The sequence below is a fragment of the Peromyscus eremicus genome, chromosome 14 (assembly GCF_949786415.1).
Source record: "Peromyscus eremicus chromosome 14, PerEre_H2_v1, whole genome shotgun sequence".
Classification (NCBI taxonomy): Eukaryota; Metazoa; Chordata; class Mammalia; order Rodentia; family Cricetidae; genus Peromyscus; species Peromyscus eremicus.
The window spans coordinates 82331635-82350373 of NC_081430.1; the positions used below are offsets into that span (position 1 = coordinate 82331635).

General features: G+C 41.6%; 1 protein-coding gene across 2 annotated transcripts in view; it reads left to right on the forward strand.

Annotated features, from left to right (window-relative positions):
* The window catches only part of Znf410 (zinc finger protein 410), a 30452-nt gene that overhangs the window by 2077 nt on the left and 9636 nt on the right, over positions 1-18739 (forward strand). For both annotated transcript variants that reach the window (XR_009382844.1, XM_059279569.1), the window contains exons 2-9: positions 3627-3809; positions 4711-4846; positions 8400-8618; positions 10119-10310; positions 12237-12387; positions 13009-13190; positions 14081-14170; positions 18291-18416. Coding sequence is in view for 1 of the 2 variants with exons in the window: in XM_059279569.1 (XP_059135552.1) it covers positions 3777-3809; positions 4711-4846; positions 8400-8618; positions 10119-10310; positions 12237-12387; positions 13009-13190; positions 14081-14170; positions 18291-18416 (1129 nt within the window). In the remaining variant the exon portion in view is untranslated. The remainder of the gene's footprint in view (positions 1-3626; positions 3810-4710; positions 4847-8399; positions 8619-10118; positions 10311-12236; positions 12388-13008; positions 13191-14080; positions 14171-18290; positions 18417-18739) is intronic.

The window sequence follows — 18739 nt, forward strand, 5'->3', positions numbered from 1 at the left end:
AGAAGTTCAAGGCCAGCCTCAGAAACAGAGTTCCAGGACAGCCTGGGCTGTGCAAGAGCCTGCCTGAGCCCTCCCCGCCCCCAAAAAACAAGCACAGACAAAACTGGTTGTGTATGTAATTGCACAACTGTGAATACACTAAAGACAGTTGAATTGTGCTTTTCCGAATGTATGAGAGTGGGATCTGGAAAAATGGCTCAGCAGTTAAGAGCACTTGTTGCTCTCGTAGAGGCCCCAACTCCTGGAGATATGCTTAACTCTGCTTCCAGAGTGCTGGGATTAAAGTGTGTGCCACCATGTCTGGCCCAAAGTTAATTTTTTTGGAAAGATTTTCACTGCAAGAAAAAAATTTACATTGCAGCTTTTGAAAGCGGTTAACCGGGTAATGGAATTGGAACTAGCAGCGAACCTAACTTATGTGCTTGCCATGGTACTGCTGGCTTGTTAGTGTGCTTAGCAAGTTCTGTGACAGATGACGTCCACATAGAACACTTGATAAACCACTGTGCTCTAGCACAGATTGTTTTCTCTTCATTCTGAGATAGGATCTTGCTGGAAGCCGAAAACTCCTTAGTCTGATGCTTCAGTCTCCCCATGGCTGAGATTACAGGTGCCTGCCACCACACCTGGTTCTTGAACAGGTTCCTGAGAATTCAGACTCTTCTAGTGCATTCTGCTTTATTTGTTCATGAAGTACCCATACAAGCCACAAATTTTGGCACCAGCATTGTATGGCTGAATTCAGTTACAGTGTACATATTACAGTTGTTCCAGAATAGTTTTACTTATTTTCAAAGATTATTAAAATGAAAACACTAAAAATAAAAAGATGTAGTAGGTGACACCCTAGGGTCTGTGAATTGTCTTATTTCTTAGTGACTCTACAATTCAAGAATCTCAAAGTTGGATGCACTTTAATGATAACCTGAACAAACATCTGGTAATTTCTTGGCTTGTTATGTGAGCTGGAATTGAGGAAGAGGAATTGCTAAGCCCTCGAAATTTAAGATCAAATTTAGATGTAATCATTCCCTGTTTGTGCCAACTATTCATGCCAACTTGCTTATGCAGCTTAATAACTTCACCAAGTGATTTATTGAACCTTATTGAACTTTGGTTTCTTCCTCTCATGAGGGTAAGTGGATAAACCATATTAAACTGTTGTAGTGCTTGAGGAATAAAATGTATGTAGAAAGAAAAGTTGGGCATTTATGATCCTTTTTATGTAATATGTAAAAGAAACATTTCATATATATCTTGTAGACTGGATTGCAGGCTGCTATTTGCATCAACAAACAAAACTTTAATTTCAGTATTTCTTCTAAAAATTAGATGTATTAATTGTGTGTGCACATATGTGCGGGTCAGAGGAGATGGGAGAGTTGGTTCTCTGTCTATCACATAGATCCCGGGGATTGAGGTTGTCAGGCATGGTGGCCACCTTCACAAATTGACCCATCTTCCAGGCTCTAATTCCAAGTATTTCTTTTCTTCTTTCTGTTTTTCAACACAGAAGGTTTCTCTGTGTAGTTCTGAACTCGCTCTGTAGACCAGGCAGAGATGTGTCTGCCTCTGCCTCTGCCTCCTGAGTACAGGAGTTAAAGGCATGCACCACCACCGCTTGGCTTCCAGTATTTCTTTTTCTTTTCTTTTCTTTCTTTTGGGGGGAGGTATTTGAGACAGGGTTTTTCTGTGTTGTTTTGGTGCCTGTCCTGGCTCTCAGTCTGTAGACCAGGCTGGTCTGGAACTCACAGAGATCCGCCTGGCTCTGCCTCTCAGGTGCTGGGATTAAAGGCATGCACCACTGCCACCTGGCTCCAGTATTTTATTACTGTCTATCCTAGTCTAACTTTCCAGTCTACCATGATATTAATGGAAAACTTCCATCCTAGGTACATTGTTTACTGTCTTTATGGATAGCAGTACTCCTAATTTTATCAGCAATTAAACCTAATTAAGTGAATTCATGTGCCAAAGTACTGGGATGGAGGGGACTTAAGCATGAGTTTTGGGCTCGGGGACTAGCAAGGTCTGTTCTTAGCATGGATAGACCTTAGGTTCAGTCTGCAGTGGTGGCCAAGGAAGGAGAGAAGATGAGAGGGAGGGAGAGTGAAAATGAATCGATTGCTTCTGTGTCCTAAGAGCACTGCCTTTGGGAAGTACTTAACAGCCCACCCCACCCCTGTTGTTGTTGTGCTGGCCAGTGCACTCAGAGCACTGACTGTCACGTGCTGTGTGTGTGCACTCTGCCGTTGAGTTACACCTCTAGACCTGAGAAGGTATCACTGTCAGTGTCCACCCTACCCCCCGCCTGGTCGTGAATTGCTGTAGCGCCCAGGCTTCCTGAGTGATGAGGTTCCACATGTACATCACCATGCCTTGCTAGGCTTATGTTTTACTTATTATCAGAACAGCATAATTACCTTTTAGAACCAAGAAAAGAAAAGTGAAGTCACACTGGTTACATCAGTGTGAATTTCTTTTTACTTTTTCTTATGCATGTTGTAATTAGTGTTAAAATGGAAAATAGATTTGCAATCAATTGTCTTTGTTGTGTGGGCTTCACAATCTGTGTGTGTGTGTGGTGGTGGTGGTGTGTGTGTGGTGTTGTGAATCAAACCCAGGTCTTTGCACATGCTAGGCAAATGCTCTACCTCCGAACTATATCTCCAGCCAGAGCAGTATTTTGTAGTGACAATGCCATATTTAATGAGCCATGCTTATAGTGTGTGTGTGTGTGTGTGTGTGTGTGTGTGTTTGGGTTTTCTAAAAGGTAATTGTGTATTGCTTCTACTTTTTTGTCTTATATTTTTGACGAACATCTTTGGGAATATAGCTTTTCTGTATTTAAGACTTTTTTATATCCAGGTGTGGTGATATCTGTAATTCCAGCACTCAGGAGGAAGAGGTAGGAGAATTCGTTGACAGTTGGAGGCCAACTTCATCTATGTGAATTTCAGGCCAATCAGGGCTATATAGCAAGATTCTGTCTTTTAAAAAAAAAAAAAAAGACCTTCATTAGAAGGAGCAACTTTGAAGGGACTGAAGAAAACGGCTCAGTGGTTAAGAACACTGCTGTTCTTGCAGAGAGCCAGAGTTTGGTTCCCAGCATCCACATGGGGCTGCTTACAACCACCTGGAACTCCATGGAGCTCCAGGAGAATCTGATCCTCTATTGAACTCTGTGGACACTTGGAGACACAGCGAGATACACATGCATGAAATAAAAATAAAAATTTTAAAAGAAGTAGGGCCGGGCAGTGGTGGCGTCTGCCTTTGATGCCAGCACTCGGGAGGCAGAGGCAGACAGAACTCTGTGAGTTCGAGGCCAGCCTGATCTACTGAGTGAGTTCCAGGACAGGCTCCAAAGCTACACAGAGAAACTCTGTCTCAAAAAACTAAAAAAAAAGAAAAGAAAAAAAAAAAAAGAAGTAGAAATAGTTTATCAAAGCATAACACTTTTACAGTTTTTGATGCTTACTGGGCTTGTTCATTTTAAAACAAATGTTATGGGCTGAATTCTTAATCTGCTTATGATTTTTAGATATAAAGGTGTGTCTTTATTTAGCTACATTTTCCTACTACTCTTAATGCTGTGTCTTTCTCTTTTTTTTACCCTATTTTAGGTTAAATTGATTACCAACCTAGTTCAGCACCTTACAGGAAAAGCATAATGTTTCTTAAAGGGATATGAGTATAACAGGAAGGTGTCATTGACTCTGAATTAGATTTGAACCTGTCCCCCGAACAGCTGCAGGATTTCAGAAGCTGAATCAATGTTATCAGATGAGTTAGAATCCAAACCAGAGGTGAGCGCACTTAGCTGTTTTCAGAGTTCATCTAAGTCCGTTGGTCAGGAGACAACGCTAGTGACTTCGTAGTAAACATTTTTGACTTTGTGAGCCAGATGATTTTTACTGCAATTCATAGTTTACAACTTTTCTGTTACTAAATGTTTTCTCAAGATTGCACTGTTCTGTTTCTACCTGTTGTGGATTTTTCCCATTTGCTATTTAAGTATTTAATAAAATACTAAGGTGCTTATATGGTAAAATATTTTATATCCCTAAAATGAATTTATATGATATAGTTGTGGTATATATGTATATATATGTATATATTTATTTACACAAATTGTTAATCTTATATATAATTGAAAATATTTTCTTTCCGAAAATTACTGGGAGATTTAAGCATTTTATAATTTCATTCGTTTTCCCACCTTAGTTTTAGTAAATCTGTGTTCCATAATAGGAGAGTCACCAAATTTGAAATCATTACTTAATTTTGAAGACTGGAACTTTTAATTAGTATGTCATCTCAGGCAAGTCAGTGTTTTCAGATTTATTTCTCATTTGTAAAATACATGTTCACCTAGGAATTTACTATAAGGATTAATGAACCACTACTACCCGGGAAAATGCTTTGTAAAATGTAATCAGTACAGTGCAGTTGATTTAAAAAAAAAACAAAAAAACCTCATCATTTTAAAATACACTTGGTAGAAAATGACAGATTAACTTAATTATATAAATCAACCATTCCGTAGAACCAACACCTTGATGAATGTAGTTGGTCTGGTTTTTCTGTGTCTGTGGCTGAGACCAGGGACAAGACTGAATTATGCCATCGCTTGTTTGGTGACTTTAAAAGTTGAGATTCATCCCTAGCAACCTCTGTTTCTCAGCGTTGCTTCTTTTCCCTCCTCAGCTCCTGGTGCAGTTTGTTCAGAATACCTCCATCCCCCTGGGACAAGGACTAGTAGAATCAGAAGCTAAAGACATTACTTGCTTATCCCTCCTTCCAGTGACCGAGGCCTCAGAATGCAGTCGGCTAATGTTACCAGGTAAAATATGTTCACTACAGATAGGACAAAGAAGTCTTAAGAGTTTAGTCTACTCTGTGGCAAGAGTAGAATGGATAATTTGATTTTAAAGTAAAATCTAAGAGTCATGGAAAAAAGCAACCACAGAAGTCATAAGTGTCTAAGTAGTTTAAACCTTGGGGATGAGTATGAAAGTGAGACAGGCCATTGTAGCACCATGGGACTCCTTTTTGAAGTTACAGTATCAGGCAAGAGGCCTGCAGAGGAGGGAGGAATGCTAAGGTATTTAGCTGAGTATCAGCATAGCTCGGAGGCCTGAGACCCAAGGGAAACCTGTGTGGTAAAGGCCCCTAAGAGGCCAGGGAGACAGACTGAAAGGACTTGGTTAACACTGGCATAGAAAGGGTGAGGAGCCGGGCTGCAGGGGTGGAGGTCACGGTATAAAGTGTAGTATCTTGGGGGATTTTGTTTGTTTGTTTTGTTTTTGAGATGGTCTGGCTGTGTAGCCCTGACTGGCCTGGAACTCATAGTGATCTGCTGGCTTCTGCCTCTGCTGGGGTTAAAGGCTGTGTCCTACCACTGGCCCTGTATAATAGTTTAAAAGACTTTTTCTTTCTTTCTTTTTTTAAAATTTAAGGACTGTTTAGAATGTTAATACTAATCAGGGGGAGGTCAATGTTAGCCTGTTGATGACAGTTATTTGTTAAAAATTCTGATTACTTCCCTCTGATGATGGTCTGTGAAGACTTTAAGATCTTTTAAGATTCAAGAAAAACAGCTGTATTCAGCCAGTAAGCATTAAAGTTTCCCTATCTTGGGCCGGAGAGATGGTTTGCTGGTTAGGAGCACCTGCTGTGCAGGTGTGAGGGCTGGGGTTCGAATCCCCACAGAACAGAAAGGAGCTCGCCACCGAGCCTGGTGATCCTAGTTTGACCCTAGAGAACTGACTCCTGAAAGCTGTCTTCTGATTTCCACATAGGCAGCATAGCGAGAACGTACAAGCATATACTCTAAATAAATGTAACAAATTAAAAAAAAAATCAGCTCAGGCAGCGGTGGCACACGCCTTTAATCCCAGCACTCAGGAGGCAGAGACAGGTGGATCTCTGTGGGTTCAAGGCCAGCCTGGTCTACATCTACAGAGTGAGTTCCAGGACAGCCAGGACTACACGGAGAAACTCTTATCTTGAAAAAGAGTAACAAAACAAAACAAAAAAATCTGTAACTCCCAACTGCAAAGATCTGATACACAGTTTTGTTGAGAGGAGGTCTTGCTGTATAGATCAGGTTGGCCTTGAACTCAGAGAGCTACCTGTTTCTGCTTCTCCCATACTAGGATTAAAGGCATGAGCCAACAGACATGGCTTGATACTCTCTTCTGGGCTCTAATCGTGGATAGACAGGCGTAACCTCACACGAGTGTGCACATACACTAAGATGAATCTTTTGAAGGTTCCCTGTGTGACCCTCGCTCTTTCACGTCATTTGTTGTGTTTCTAATAACATTGTGAGTCATGTTATCTAAATCTCTCTTTCAACCTGTAAGGATTTCTAGGTGCTAATAAATCTTTGTTAGTTAAGTTCCTGTCAATCCTGAATTCTCTGTCCCAATTTCAATTTTTGAATAACAGTAATAAAGGGAATTACAATACAAACGAAAAAGTCCTTACCCTGTTAGAGTGATTATATATTTAAAAAGCTGAAAGAGAACGAATGTTGGTAAGAATGTGGAGAAAACCTTGTGCGTTGTTGAAATTATGAGAAATGTATGGCAATTCCTCAGAAAGCTAAACATAAACGATCAGATTTGTTAGCAGTTCCACGGTATCTCCAAAGGAATTGAAACCAGTTGAGTCAAATGTTAAATACGTGTACCAGGATGCATGTGTGGAGGTCGGAAGACAGCTTGTGGGGGCCGCTCCCCCCCCCCATACTGATCGGGCTTGGCGGCAAGCGCTTTACAAATGACAGCCATACTGTTGTCCCTCATGTTTCTAGTTGTGATATGTGGTGGATACAGAAAAGTGTAAAGCCACATATGTACAGCTTGAGGAATAAATATAAGGAACTGTCCATATACTGACCTCCCCAAGCAAGAGCACCATCATTAGCTTCCAAGGTCTCCATAGACTCTCCTTGATGTAGAAACTTCCGCTCTTTATTGCAGCCTCACTGTTTTCACTTCTGTGATTATTTCTTTTGTTTTCCAAAATTAACCATTCTTGTATACATCTTTAAGCAAAAGTTTTTAGTTTTAGCCGGTTTGTGACCTTAACTGAATGGAATGATATAATTTCTCTAATAGAGGTGTTTGTACCTTGTTTTACTCTCTGTGAGGTTCATTCTTACTGTAGCTTGGTTTGGTATCAGTCATAGTATCCTGCCATGTTTACATACCACAACTTTTTAGTTAATGTCTCTCTTTTCCGATACAGGGCTATGATAAACAGTGCTGTTATGAATTTTATATTTTTAAAATATTTTTGATGTGTTTGGTAAAATACACATGGCATAGGATTGCCATTTTAAATTATCATTCAGTGTGTGGTGTGTGATATTAAGACTTTACGGGGCTGGAGAGATGGCTCAGTGGTTAAGAGCACTGCTTGTTCTTCCAAAGGTCCTGAGTTCAATTCCCAGCAACCACATGGTGGCTCACAACCATCTGTATTGAGATCTGGTGCCCTCTTCTGGCTTGCATGGATATGTGCAGACAGAATACTGTAGACATAATAAATAAATAAATCTTTAAAAAAAAAAAAGACTATTTACATTATTGTGCAACTTCATTAGGCCAGTGTCTAATGACAATGGTAGTACTGTCCATTTTTATCATGATCTTATCATCTGTTTAAAAGAAAAAAGTGTTACCTGACTTTTATAAAGATGAATGATGAAAGCCTCTGGAAATACTGTATACTGCAGCACGTAATGTAATTCCTGATTGTATAGAGCCATTATACCTATCTCTTCTCTCCTTTAAATGTTCATTTTCATTTAAAATAGTTTATCTTTAAAAATTAAAAAAATCATTATTATTATTTTATTTTATTCTATTTTATTTTTTGAGGCAGTGTCTCATGTAACTCACCCCTTAGAACAAACTTCTTTTTTGGATTTTTGAGACTATGTAGCCCCGGCTGTCCTGGAACTCTCTTTGTAGACCAGGCTGGCCTTGAACTCGCAGAGATCCGTCTGCCTCTGCCTCCCCAAGTGCTAGGACTAAAGGTGTGCGACACTATGTCCAGCTTAGAACGAACTTCTTTAGAGCAAGTCTTGTAAGCGATTTATGTATATTCAGTGTAAACCCCAAACTGTAATGAAACATACTGATGATTCTACAAAATTTCAATGGTTTCCCAGGCTGTTTTTTCCCCTGTGATTATTCAAAGCAGTTTTGTATTTGCAAAAAAAAAAAAAAAAAAAAAAAAAAAAACCAAAAAAACGAGAGTGCAGTATACTCTTGTCAGCGTACTAGAAAGGAATTGAAGTTTAGTGTCTTAGGTGCTCTTAGTGAAAGGTGAGCTCTCTGGAGGTGAATGCTACATAAAGCTGTGGTGTTTTCCTTCACTAGATGATACTCCAAATCATACTAATTCCTCCAAGGAGGTCCCTTCTTCAGCTGTTTTGAGGAGCCTTCAGGTGAACGTGGGCCCAGACGGAGAAGAGACGAGGGCTCAGACTATACAGAAGTCCCCAGAATTCCTGTCCACTCCGGAGTCACCCAGCCTGTTGCAAGATCTACAGCCAAGTGACAGCACTTCCTTTATTCTTCTTAACCTAACAAGAGCAGGTGCGTTTTGATCCTTTCAGAACTCTACTCAGTTTTTAGGGGAAAAAGTTAGAGTCGGGCCAATATTTAATACTGATAAGGTGCAGAGAATCTTTATTATTTGATTTCTTTAGAGAGTTGGTGTGGTCTAGTGACTAGTTGAATGTATAAAAGAAGTACAAAGACTCTGTGATGACTCTGCATTTCCTCTTGTTCAAGTTTGTGAGATGGTTGGTTATAAATTTTGCCAAGTGTAAGAACAGTCTGCTCTGCATATTTTGGCTTTTATTATCCCTGTTCTTCTCTGCAGCAGGAGAATGCTGTCTGCTCCTTTAAGGCGTGTTGGGTGTTGGGTGCTGTGTATCAAAATGGTAAATGCCTTGGATATGGGTGGTTTTGCTATGTAGCACTGAATATGGATCCCTCTGCCTCATACTGCTGAGTGCAAGGATAGAGTGTGCCATTATGCCCTGCAACAGAAACATTCCTTGTTTGGAAAATTAATGTGGTGCCCTTGACCAAGATAGTGAGAGCCAGAACAGGCTTGGGGGAGGATGCTTAGTTCCAAATGAGTCTGTTGGTGTTTTGATATTGGAGGCACATTGAGGAGGGAGTCCTTTAGAGAGTTTAAAATAGGAATGCAGAGTTCTGGAAAGGTTTGGTATAAAGTAGGCAGTTGGGCTGCTCATCACTTTCAGAAAATGTGAAAGGATTCTTTGATTCTAGAGAAGCTGAAAGCATATGTAGAGAAAAGGTAAGCCTAGGGCCAGGAGGGGGACATTTAAGAGGACAGCAGCACAACAAGGAGAACTGGGAGAGGATGGTGAGTGGGAAGCCACAGGCACTAAGTGATCCTATAGGATGCACTAGTGAGATTCAGCGTCTGTCTGGTGACCTTTGCAAACATAATAATTATTGGAGGATAGATGTGGGGAGAGAATGGAATGTGACTGAATGGAAATACAAGTTAGAAGGTAGAGTTGTTTTGAAGCTGAGTACATACCTGTAGCTGAAGCAGGAGGCCAAGTCTGAGGCCAGCCTAGACAACATAGTGAGACCTTGTCTCCAACAAACCAACAAAAAACTTGTTGGGCGTGGTGGCACACACCTTTAATCCCAGCACTTGGGAGGTAGGGACAGGCAGAGCTCTATGAGTTCCAGGCCAGCCTGGTCTACAGAGTGACCATCAGGGCTCTTAACTGCTGCGCCAGCTTTCTCGCTCCAGTGAGAGAATTTAACTGAAGCATACAAGAGAGAATGACTGAGCACGGGATTGGAATATTTCAAATGGGAGGTGGCCTGGTTGCCAGGAAAGAAGATTATGCCTCTGAGACAAGAGGAGGCAGAGTTAACAATAAGCGTGTGGGCTGAATGGAAGAGTGATATCTTAATTATTTATAAGAACAGAAACTTGAAGTGAGAAGGAAAGGTGTAGAATCATTTGGATCAGGACACGAAGTCTGGGGCAGGGCTAATAAAAGGACGCTGGCTGACCTTCCCGTGTCATTGTCCTCCTTCCAGGTCTGGGCTCTTCAGCTGAGCACTTTGTGTTTGTGCAGGATGAGACAGAGGATTCAGGGAATGACTTCCTCTCTGGGGAGAGCGCAGACAGCAGCATCCCGTGGTTCCTCCGGGTCCAGGAACTGGCCCATGACAGTTTGATCGCTGCTACCCGCGCACAGCTGGCAAAGAGCGCAAAGACCAGCAACAGTGGTGAGACGCCTGTGGCATTTCCTTTCTGGTTTTCTCAACGGGGGTTTGGGTAATGCAATAGCTGTGTTTTCAATCATGTTTAATTCAAATTATTTTATTGATGAGAATGGAAGCCTAAAAATAAGTTACCCTATTTTATAAAACAACTTGGCTTTGTCTACCAAATCAACTAAACTCATGTTTTGAATTTCCAACTTTTAAGTAATGTACAGAGTATCTTTTAGAGAACAACCAGGGTCTGGGAATGATGGCACAAAACCTTAGTCCCAGCATTCATGAGGCTGACACAGGAGGATTTTTAAGGCCAACATGGGCTACATAGCCCCTGTCTGCTAAAAAAGAGAAAATAGTACAGATTCTAAGGTTATCTTGAATGTTTTTATTGTAATCATTCTTAAGTATGTAAAAATACAAATTTTATATAAACTTTTTATATCTAGAGCTCTAAGAAGTTAAAATAGTTTTACCAGTTAATAAAAATACAACTATAAGCTGGGCGGTGGTGGCACATACCTTTAATCCCAGCACTCGGGAGGCAGAGCCAGGAGGATCTCTGTGAGTTCAAGGCCAGCCTGGTTTACAGAGCAAGCTCCAGGACAGGCACCCAAACTACACAGAGAGACCCTGTCTCGGGGAAAAAAAAATTGTAGCAAGGAGAGTGTAGCAATAGAAAGAGAAAGATTGCTAGGTGGGACAGAAACTGCTTTTGATCAACTGTTCATAGGGTCTGTGACATGAGTACAGCACATTATATTCTGCTCTTTGGCTTTTCAGGGGAAATTTGGAAATATAAATCCCATTAATAAGTTGTACGTAATACAAAGAACCGCAGTATACTCGTGGCAGAGTAAGGGACTATGAGTGTTTGATCTGTTGCTGTCCAGCAATACTTTGGAACAGTGAAAGAAAAGGACCACCACCTGCTGATACGGAACTTGCATACATTTTTAATTAACTGACTTGATGCAATTTTAATGCAGCCATTGTTTACTCTTCTCTTTGACTCTGCTTATGGAAGAGCATGCCTCTAAGTGTTCTCTCTCTCATCAAAGTTTGTTAAAATCTTTAAAACTCATCTGAGGTTTTACATTTTTAAACATTGGATAACTGAAGAGGGGTAAGATAGGAAATTGGAAGGTTGTTCTTATCCTTCCAGTGATGGGAAATGAACAAATTGAATCAAAAGATGGAAATCTTTAAGAGTGGCATCTGTGACAAAAACCTTCTATAAATCAGCCATAGCAACAGTTTTGTCTGATTTTATTTAGTTAATGTATTTATTTGGTTTTTGAGATAGGGTTTCTCTGTGTAGACCTGGCTGTTCTGAAACTCTTTCTATAGACCAGGCTAGCCTCGAACTCACAAAGGTCTGCCTGTCTCTGTCTCCTGAGTGCTAGGATTAAAGGCATGTGCCACACTGCCCAGCCAAAATGCAGGATTTTATTACCTAGAACTTCAAGTTACCTCTGTAGCCTCCACTCTGGGTGTTACTCCTCTACCAACTTGTGTTTTACAAAATGGTGGCATTTTTTTGTTTTTTTAGAATAGGGTTCTTTTTGAGACTACTCAGTCAAGGATGACCTTGAATCCTGATCCTACTACTTCACCTAAAAGCTGAGGTTACAGGTGTGTACCACCATGCTTGGCTCCTACAGAATAGTATTAATTCTGCTTTTGAAATAATATAAAAAGGAACCGTATTTGATATTTTTACATTTGTCAGAAACTTGGTCTTGTTAAATAAAACATGATAACTGTGGGTATTCTCTGGACGGGGATATAGAGTACTCTCGTGCCTATATATAGGAAACACAAGCAGATATCTGATTAATGATCACAAGGAATGAAATGTAGGAGTTTTATTGTTTGAACCTAAGTATCTAAGCAGGACTCTTCCCTGAACTGTAAGTATGTCACTTGTTGCAGGAGAAAATGTTCACCTTGGCACTGGCGATGGGCAGCCCAAAGCTTCTGGGCCCCTTCCTCAAGTGGAGAAGAGACTTAAGTGCACAGTTGAAGGCTGTGACCGGACGTTCGTGTGGCCAGCTCACTTCAAGTACCACCTGAAAACCCATCGGTGAGCAAGTCATGGAGGAACTTGTCCTGATGAACAGACTCAGGAAAGCCGGGGCTCCAGTCGTGCCGGCTGAGACTATCTTCTTAGTCAGGTGTGAGGAGAGAGACACACTTGTAATCTCGGCCTCCAGTCTGGACTATGGCAAGACCTTGGCTCAGAAACCAGGATCTCTGGCTCTTGTTTGGTTTTAGATGGAATCTTATGCTGTCCAAGTTGCTGCAAATTCTTCGAGCTTAAATGATCTTGCTACCTCAGCCTCCCAAGTGTTGTGTTTACAGGCATGCTGCCTAACATGAAGCCCCCTGTTTGGTTTTTGGTTTTTGTTGTTCCGGTATGCACGTGTGCACAGATATCAATGCAGGCAAAACACCCACTACATGAAAATAAATCAAATAAAAATAACAACAACAACAATATATGTGCCTAGGCTGTTACCTTAAATCTGAGAAGTTTTAGTTAGTGTTGAGTCGGGATGGGGCTTTTATAATTTTAACAAGCTGGGTTATTTTGATATATCCAGGTTTGGAGTTCATTGTGTGCCTTGAGAGTCAGTAGAAATGCTGACTTGTCACCACCAGCACAAAGTGTTTTCAGGTCCTGTTGCTTATGATGTCTTTACAGGAACGAGCGCTCCTTCATCTGCCCTGCAGAAGGCTGTGGGAAAAGCTTTTATGTGCTGCAGAGGCTGAAGGTGCACATGAGGACACACAACGGGGAGAAACCCTTTATGTGCCATGAGTCTGGGTGTGGTAAACAGTTCACCACAGCTGGCAACCTGAAGAACCACCGTCGCATCCACACAGGTGTGCAGCTCTGCATTCCCCTCACTGGCCCTGCTCCTGCTTGCCGCTTGCTATGCTTAGGAGAGCAATCTGGGAGTAGAACTGAAGATAGAGTGGTGTTCCTAGACGCTGAATTATCAGTAAAATTTATCCAACTTCATCTGTGTGTGAGGAATGGACAGCATTGATTTCTGTCTCCAGAAGCCTAACTTGTAGGAAGAAGTGTACGGTTGTCATAGATAGCAGTGACACCAGGAGACGATGGACAAATCAGCCTGTTTTCCAGTCTCTCTGAACGTTGTGTAGTTGCATTTGTTGAGTCATACAAATGTTGCAGAGCACTAAATTTGAGATAAGATACAACCCCTGAACTTGAGGTGCTTCCTTTCTTGTTAGAGCTCACGACATGAGAAATAGAGTAAATGTCAGAATGGAAGGAGCAAGATGAAGATTCCTTGCTTCTTAGCCTGAGATCCTACAGGTGCTTTTGGAACCATCCTCAGAAACGTGTTCCTGCAGAACTTAGTCACTGAACTCAGATCACCGTGAGAATGGGTACCTCCTCCCTGCCTTTGTGCCGCTCTGTCTCTTTGCTCAAGTGACAGGAAGTTTGCTTCCAAGGCATTTAGAAAGTAAAGGCCAAGCTCAAACCACAGTTGTTCTAGACATGGCCTAAGCTTTCGGTGTGTTGGGGAATGGACAGTTCTCTTTTCAGCGTTCTTGAAATAGCAAATGGTCTTATCCCAAGAAAGAAATGTGAATAAAAAGTTGGAAGGCTGACTGGTGGTCTGTATTTCAGAACATTGAGAGGCATCATTTGCTGGGTACCCTGTTGAAATTATATGGCTTAAGTTCAGGAAACAGAATGAGTTCTTAGAGGGCTGAGCCTTTGCCTCCCTTTCTGTCTCTAGGAGAGAAGCCTTTCCTTTGTGAAGCCCAGGGATGTGGCCGTTCCTTTGCTGAGTATTCAAGCCTCCGGAAACACCTGGTAGTTCACTCAGGTACTAGAACCTGTGCTGTTTATAGACTTCAAACCCAGTAGGAAACAAGGGTGGGAAAGTGGTGTGCAGTATTCTAAGAAACGCTTTCCATCATAAAGTAATAAAGCTCAAGACTGAGAGATTAATGCCCTTAATAATTATATTCAAAAGGTCTTCTCATCAGTTAGATCTGCTGTTCTCTTCAGTTACTGAGGAACTTGCTAATGCAGACCTTTTTCTGAGATCTGTGGGGGATCTTTTTATATGTTATATTTAATGTGGATCCTGTATTGACATTTTCATTCCTCTGGGGGAAGACTTCAAAATCCAGAGCAAAGTAGGAAGACTGTCTGGGCCCATTAGGACTTCATGGTAGCCAGTGGTGTAGAAGAAAAGACCCAGTGACTTGCCTTTTGCTTTGTATTAAATTTCCTGCAGTTCCGTCAGCTTGCTCATTCTATGCAGATGACTTAATCCCCCCGATAAAACGACTTTCAGACTTTCTGAAAACGTTCTATAGCAGCCGACTTTGTAAGCTCAACGGAAAAATCTAAAGTGATATTTGTCTGTCTTCCTTCCTTCCCCATCTTCCCAAACAGAAGTCGGCACTGACGGGGTGGAGGCTAGAGGACTGTTGATTTGGATGAAGACAGCAAAGCACTTCAGTGAGAGTTAGGGATGTGGAGATGGACAGTCAGGCAGGGATGGGAATTCCATAGTTGAGATTCAGTGCTGGAACCGTTTTATCTTCATTTTGTTGATACAGGTCTTATGTAGCACAGGATGATCTTGAACCTCTGATCATCTTGCCTCCACCTCCAGGTGTTGGGACTACAAGTGTGGGCTTTGTACATGCGAGGCAAGTATTTGACCACCTGAGCTCTGTCTCCGGCTCCTACGCAGTTTTTATATGATGACAAGTTCCAAGTAAAAGTGGCAGGCTGGTGGCTTGAGGGCCAGATGTGGACTTCACCTAGAGTGCTTGGTTGTACTTGTATAAAACCATGTCACATGTATAGTCAGATACACACAAGTACAGAGAAATAGACAGTTTCTTAGGCCTATTTAGAAATAACTTCTTGCTTTTATCTTATATTCAGTCCATGTTCTGTTCCATCCAGTTGTCTCCAAAATGACTTCAGTTCATTTATTTTAAATTTTATTTATTTTATGTTGCTGGAAATTGAAACCAAAGCCTCTTGCGTAATAGGCAAGCATTTAACTGTTGAGCTACAGCCTCAACCTCGAAGTTGGTTCTTTTAGAAAAGGATACCCTGGGGTCTAATATTGCTTACTCTTGGCTATGAAATCTTCTTTGAGCCTAAATCTTTTTATACTGTTGTTTGTTTGGTAGACTTGTTACAGAACCGAGTTCTGGGTCCTATAGCAGTACCATCCTCTGGATTCGTCAGCTTCCCTTTACGTCTTTCCCCCGGTGCTGGAGCTTGAACCTGGGGCCTCACACATGCTGGGTAGCAACTCTGCCACCAAAGATTGGGTGCAAGAATACGTTGTATGTGGTACTGTGTACTTCATTTGTGTCTCATCAGACGCACACAGGTTTGGTGGACAGAGTTACCAGTGGGTTCAGGTGGTGTCAACCAGGTCCTCAAGGTCCTCTCTGAATCTCCACCTGTGTTTTTGCCCCTGATAGTTAAACTGGTAGTTTTCCTTAGTTGTATTCTTTCACATTAGCTAGAATTCTTCTGTGTGTTGGGACTCTTCTCCGTGAAGTAGGGCTGTTTGATCATTTACACAAGTAAATGGCAAGTTAAATAAAAGGCTTTTTATTATGAGCTTGCTTTTGTTTTTTGTTTTTGTTTTTGTTTGCTCAAGCAGGCCTGGACTGGAACATACCAGGCTGGCCTTGAATTCCTGCCTCAGCTTCCCAAGTTCTGGTATTTTTTTTTTTAAAGATTTATTTATTTATTATGTGTACAGTATTCTGCCTGCATGTTTTGCTTGCAGGCTAGAAGAGGGCACCAGATCTCATTACAGATGGTTGTGAGCCACCATGTGGTTGCTGGGATTTGAACTCAGGACCTCTAGAAGAGCCAGTGCTCTTCACCTCTGAGCCATCTCTCCAGCCCAGTTCTGGGATTATTGACATGCGTTACCATGCCTGGTCTTCATTGTGAACTTTCAGAATAAGGAACTGGTGCTTTGGTTACTTCTAGTACAAATTAAATTGGTTTCTTGACTTATTTGGGGGCTGTTTGTAGCTAGTATAGAGACCTGGAACAGAGGACTGGAGAGCTGTCCCAGTAGTTAAGAGAGCACTACTTACTGTCCTTCCAGAGGACCCAGGTTCAGTTCTTAGCACCACATCAGGTGTCTTGCATCCTCCTGTAACTCCAGTTCTAGGAGACCTCATATCCTCTGGCCTTTGCGGGCACCTGCATGCAAGTGATGCATAAACCCACAGAGAAGCACACATATTCTCATATAAATTAATCTGAAAAAAGAAATACAAATGAATTTTTTGTTTGTTTTTATTTTGTTTTGTTTCCCTTTTGAGACAGAATCTCACTATATAGATCTGGCTGGTCTGGAATTCACTAAAATCTTCCACTCAAGTTCTGGGCGTGTATGATCACATCCAGCTATTTGGTTTTTTTAAAGTAAGGCTTTGGAAAGGCCTGGTAGTATATTGCGTAGCACTCAGAGGCTGATACAAAAAGGATTGCCATGAATTTGAAGCTAGCCTGGGCTATATAGTGAGTTCCAAGATAGCTGGGCCTACAGAGTGAGATGTCTGTAATTTATTACCTAAAAGAAAATAAAAGAATAGAAATGGAGATAGTTCAGAGTGGTCTAGAGCTCACTGTTGTAACCCAGGTTGGCCTTCAACATTTTTTTTAACCTTCCTGTCTTTAGTCTCCTAAGGAATATTGGTATATAACTTTAATCTGTGAGACACTTACTTGCGTGGTCTAAATCATTAGCCATTTAAAATAGTGCTGCAATAATAAGCTATGTCTAGGTTATTTCCTGTTGTAACTTAAGAGAGGTGGGACTCCTAAATGACGGACAAAAGCATCTGTGTTGTTTCTAGGTAATGTCAGGTTCTCCACCATGTATGTCGTGGTTTTTTGCATTCTCATCAGCAATGAAAATTGCTGCCTAATGATTTTACCAGTTGTAAATTGGTTCCCAGTATTTTCAAGTTTATTTAAAAACCCTCAGTTCAAGCCGGGCGGTGGTGGCGCACGCCTTTAATCCCAGCACTCGGGAGGCAGAGCCAGGTGGACCTTTGTGAGTTCGAGGCCAGCCTGGGCTACCAAGTGAGTTCCAGGAAAGGCGCAAAGCTACATAGAGAGACCCTGTCTCAAAAAACAAAAAACAAAAAAAAAAAAAAAAATCTAGCAGAACAAGGCTTCTGTCTACATGTGCTTAGAACTGAATAACAAGCAGCTGCCCTTGAACTGGGGAAGTACTCTCCATTTTACTCCTTTGTGCTACTTGCCAGACCCCTGTGAACATGAATGTTTGCCCATGGAAATTAGCTTTCGAGCTTTGTTCTGAGTGTGGTTGTCTGAGTAGGTAAGTGAAGACTTTTGGGGACTTGTAAACAGACATGATAGTTCAGATCATTTTTGTTAAAAGAACTGTTTGCAGATATTGAAGATCTTGAGTCTTGATAGGATATAGGATGTGGGATATTATGAACCCAGGGTTGTATTGAACCCTTGAGGTAGGTGTGATGGTTGATGGAAGACTGTTGGAAAGGAAATAAACACTTTCTGCAAGTACCATGATACCACATTGAGGAGGCTCTTTTGGAAGGCCAGTGGGACTTTGGTCCAGAAAGAAGTAGTGCTGGGCCGGGCAGTGGTGGCACAGGCCTTTAATCCCAGCACTTGAAAGGCAGAGGCAGGTGGATCTCTGTGAGTTCGAGGCCAACCTGGGCTACAGAGTGAGTTCCAGGAAAGGCACAAAGCTACACAGTGAAACCCTGTCTCGGAAAAAAAACAAAACAAAAGAAGTAGTACTGGACCCAGTGCATGTGCTAAGCCCTCCTGGGGTGGCCTTCGTGCCTTTCCTGTGAAAGAGCAGCCGTAAGTCTTCTGTCTACTTGCTTCCCATGAGAACTGTATACTGTCTTTTGGGCTGTCCTGTCTTAACATAGTTCTTTTTGCAGGAGAGAAACCTCATCAGTGCCAAGTCTGTGGGAAGACCTTTTCTCAGAGTGGGAGCAGAAATGTGCATATGAGAAAGCATCACTTGCATCTGGGAACCACTGGGAGTCAAGACCAGGAACAAACTGGTGAGGAGAATGGTCATAGTGGAGAACTGTGTTCAACAGCCACAGCGTTGGCCTGTTTGGCTATTTGGAAATCTAGTTAGGTTTGGGGTAGAGAGACTTGGTTGCATTTGATGGACTCATAGTTTGTAACAGCTGGACAGTACAGTCATCTGCAGACTCATAGTTTGTAACAGCTGGACAGTACAGTCATCTGCAGACTCATAGTTTGTAACAGCTGGACAGTACAGTCACCTGCAGACTTTCACAACATACTTTCTTGTTCATGTTCATCCCCCTCACAGTAAAGGAACTTGATAAATGATGAGTTGTAAATCCCAGAACAC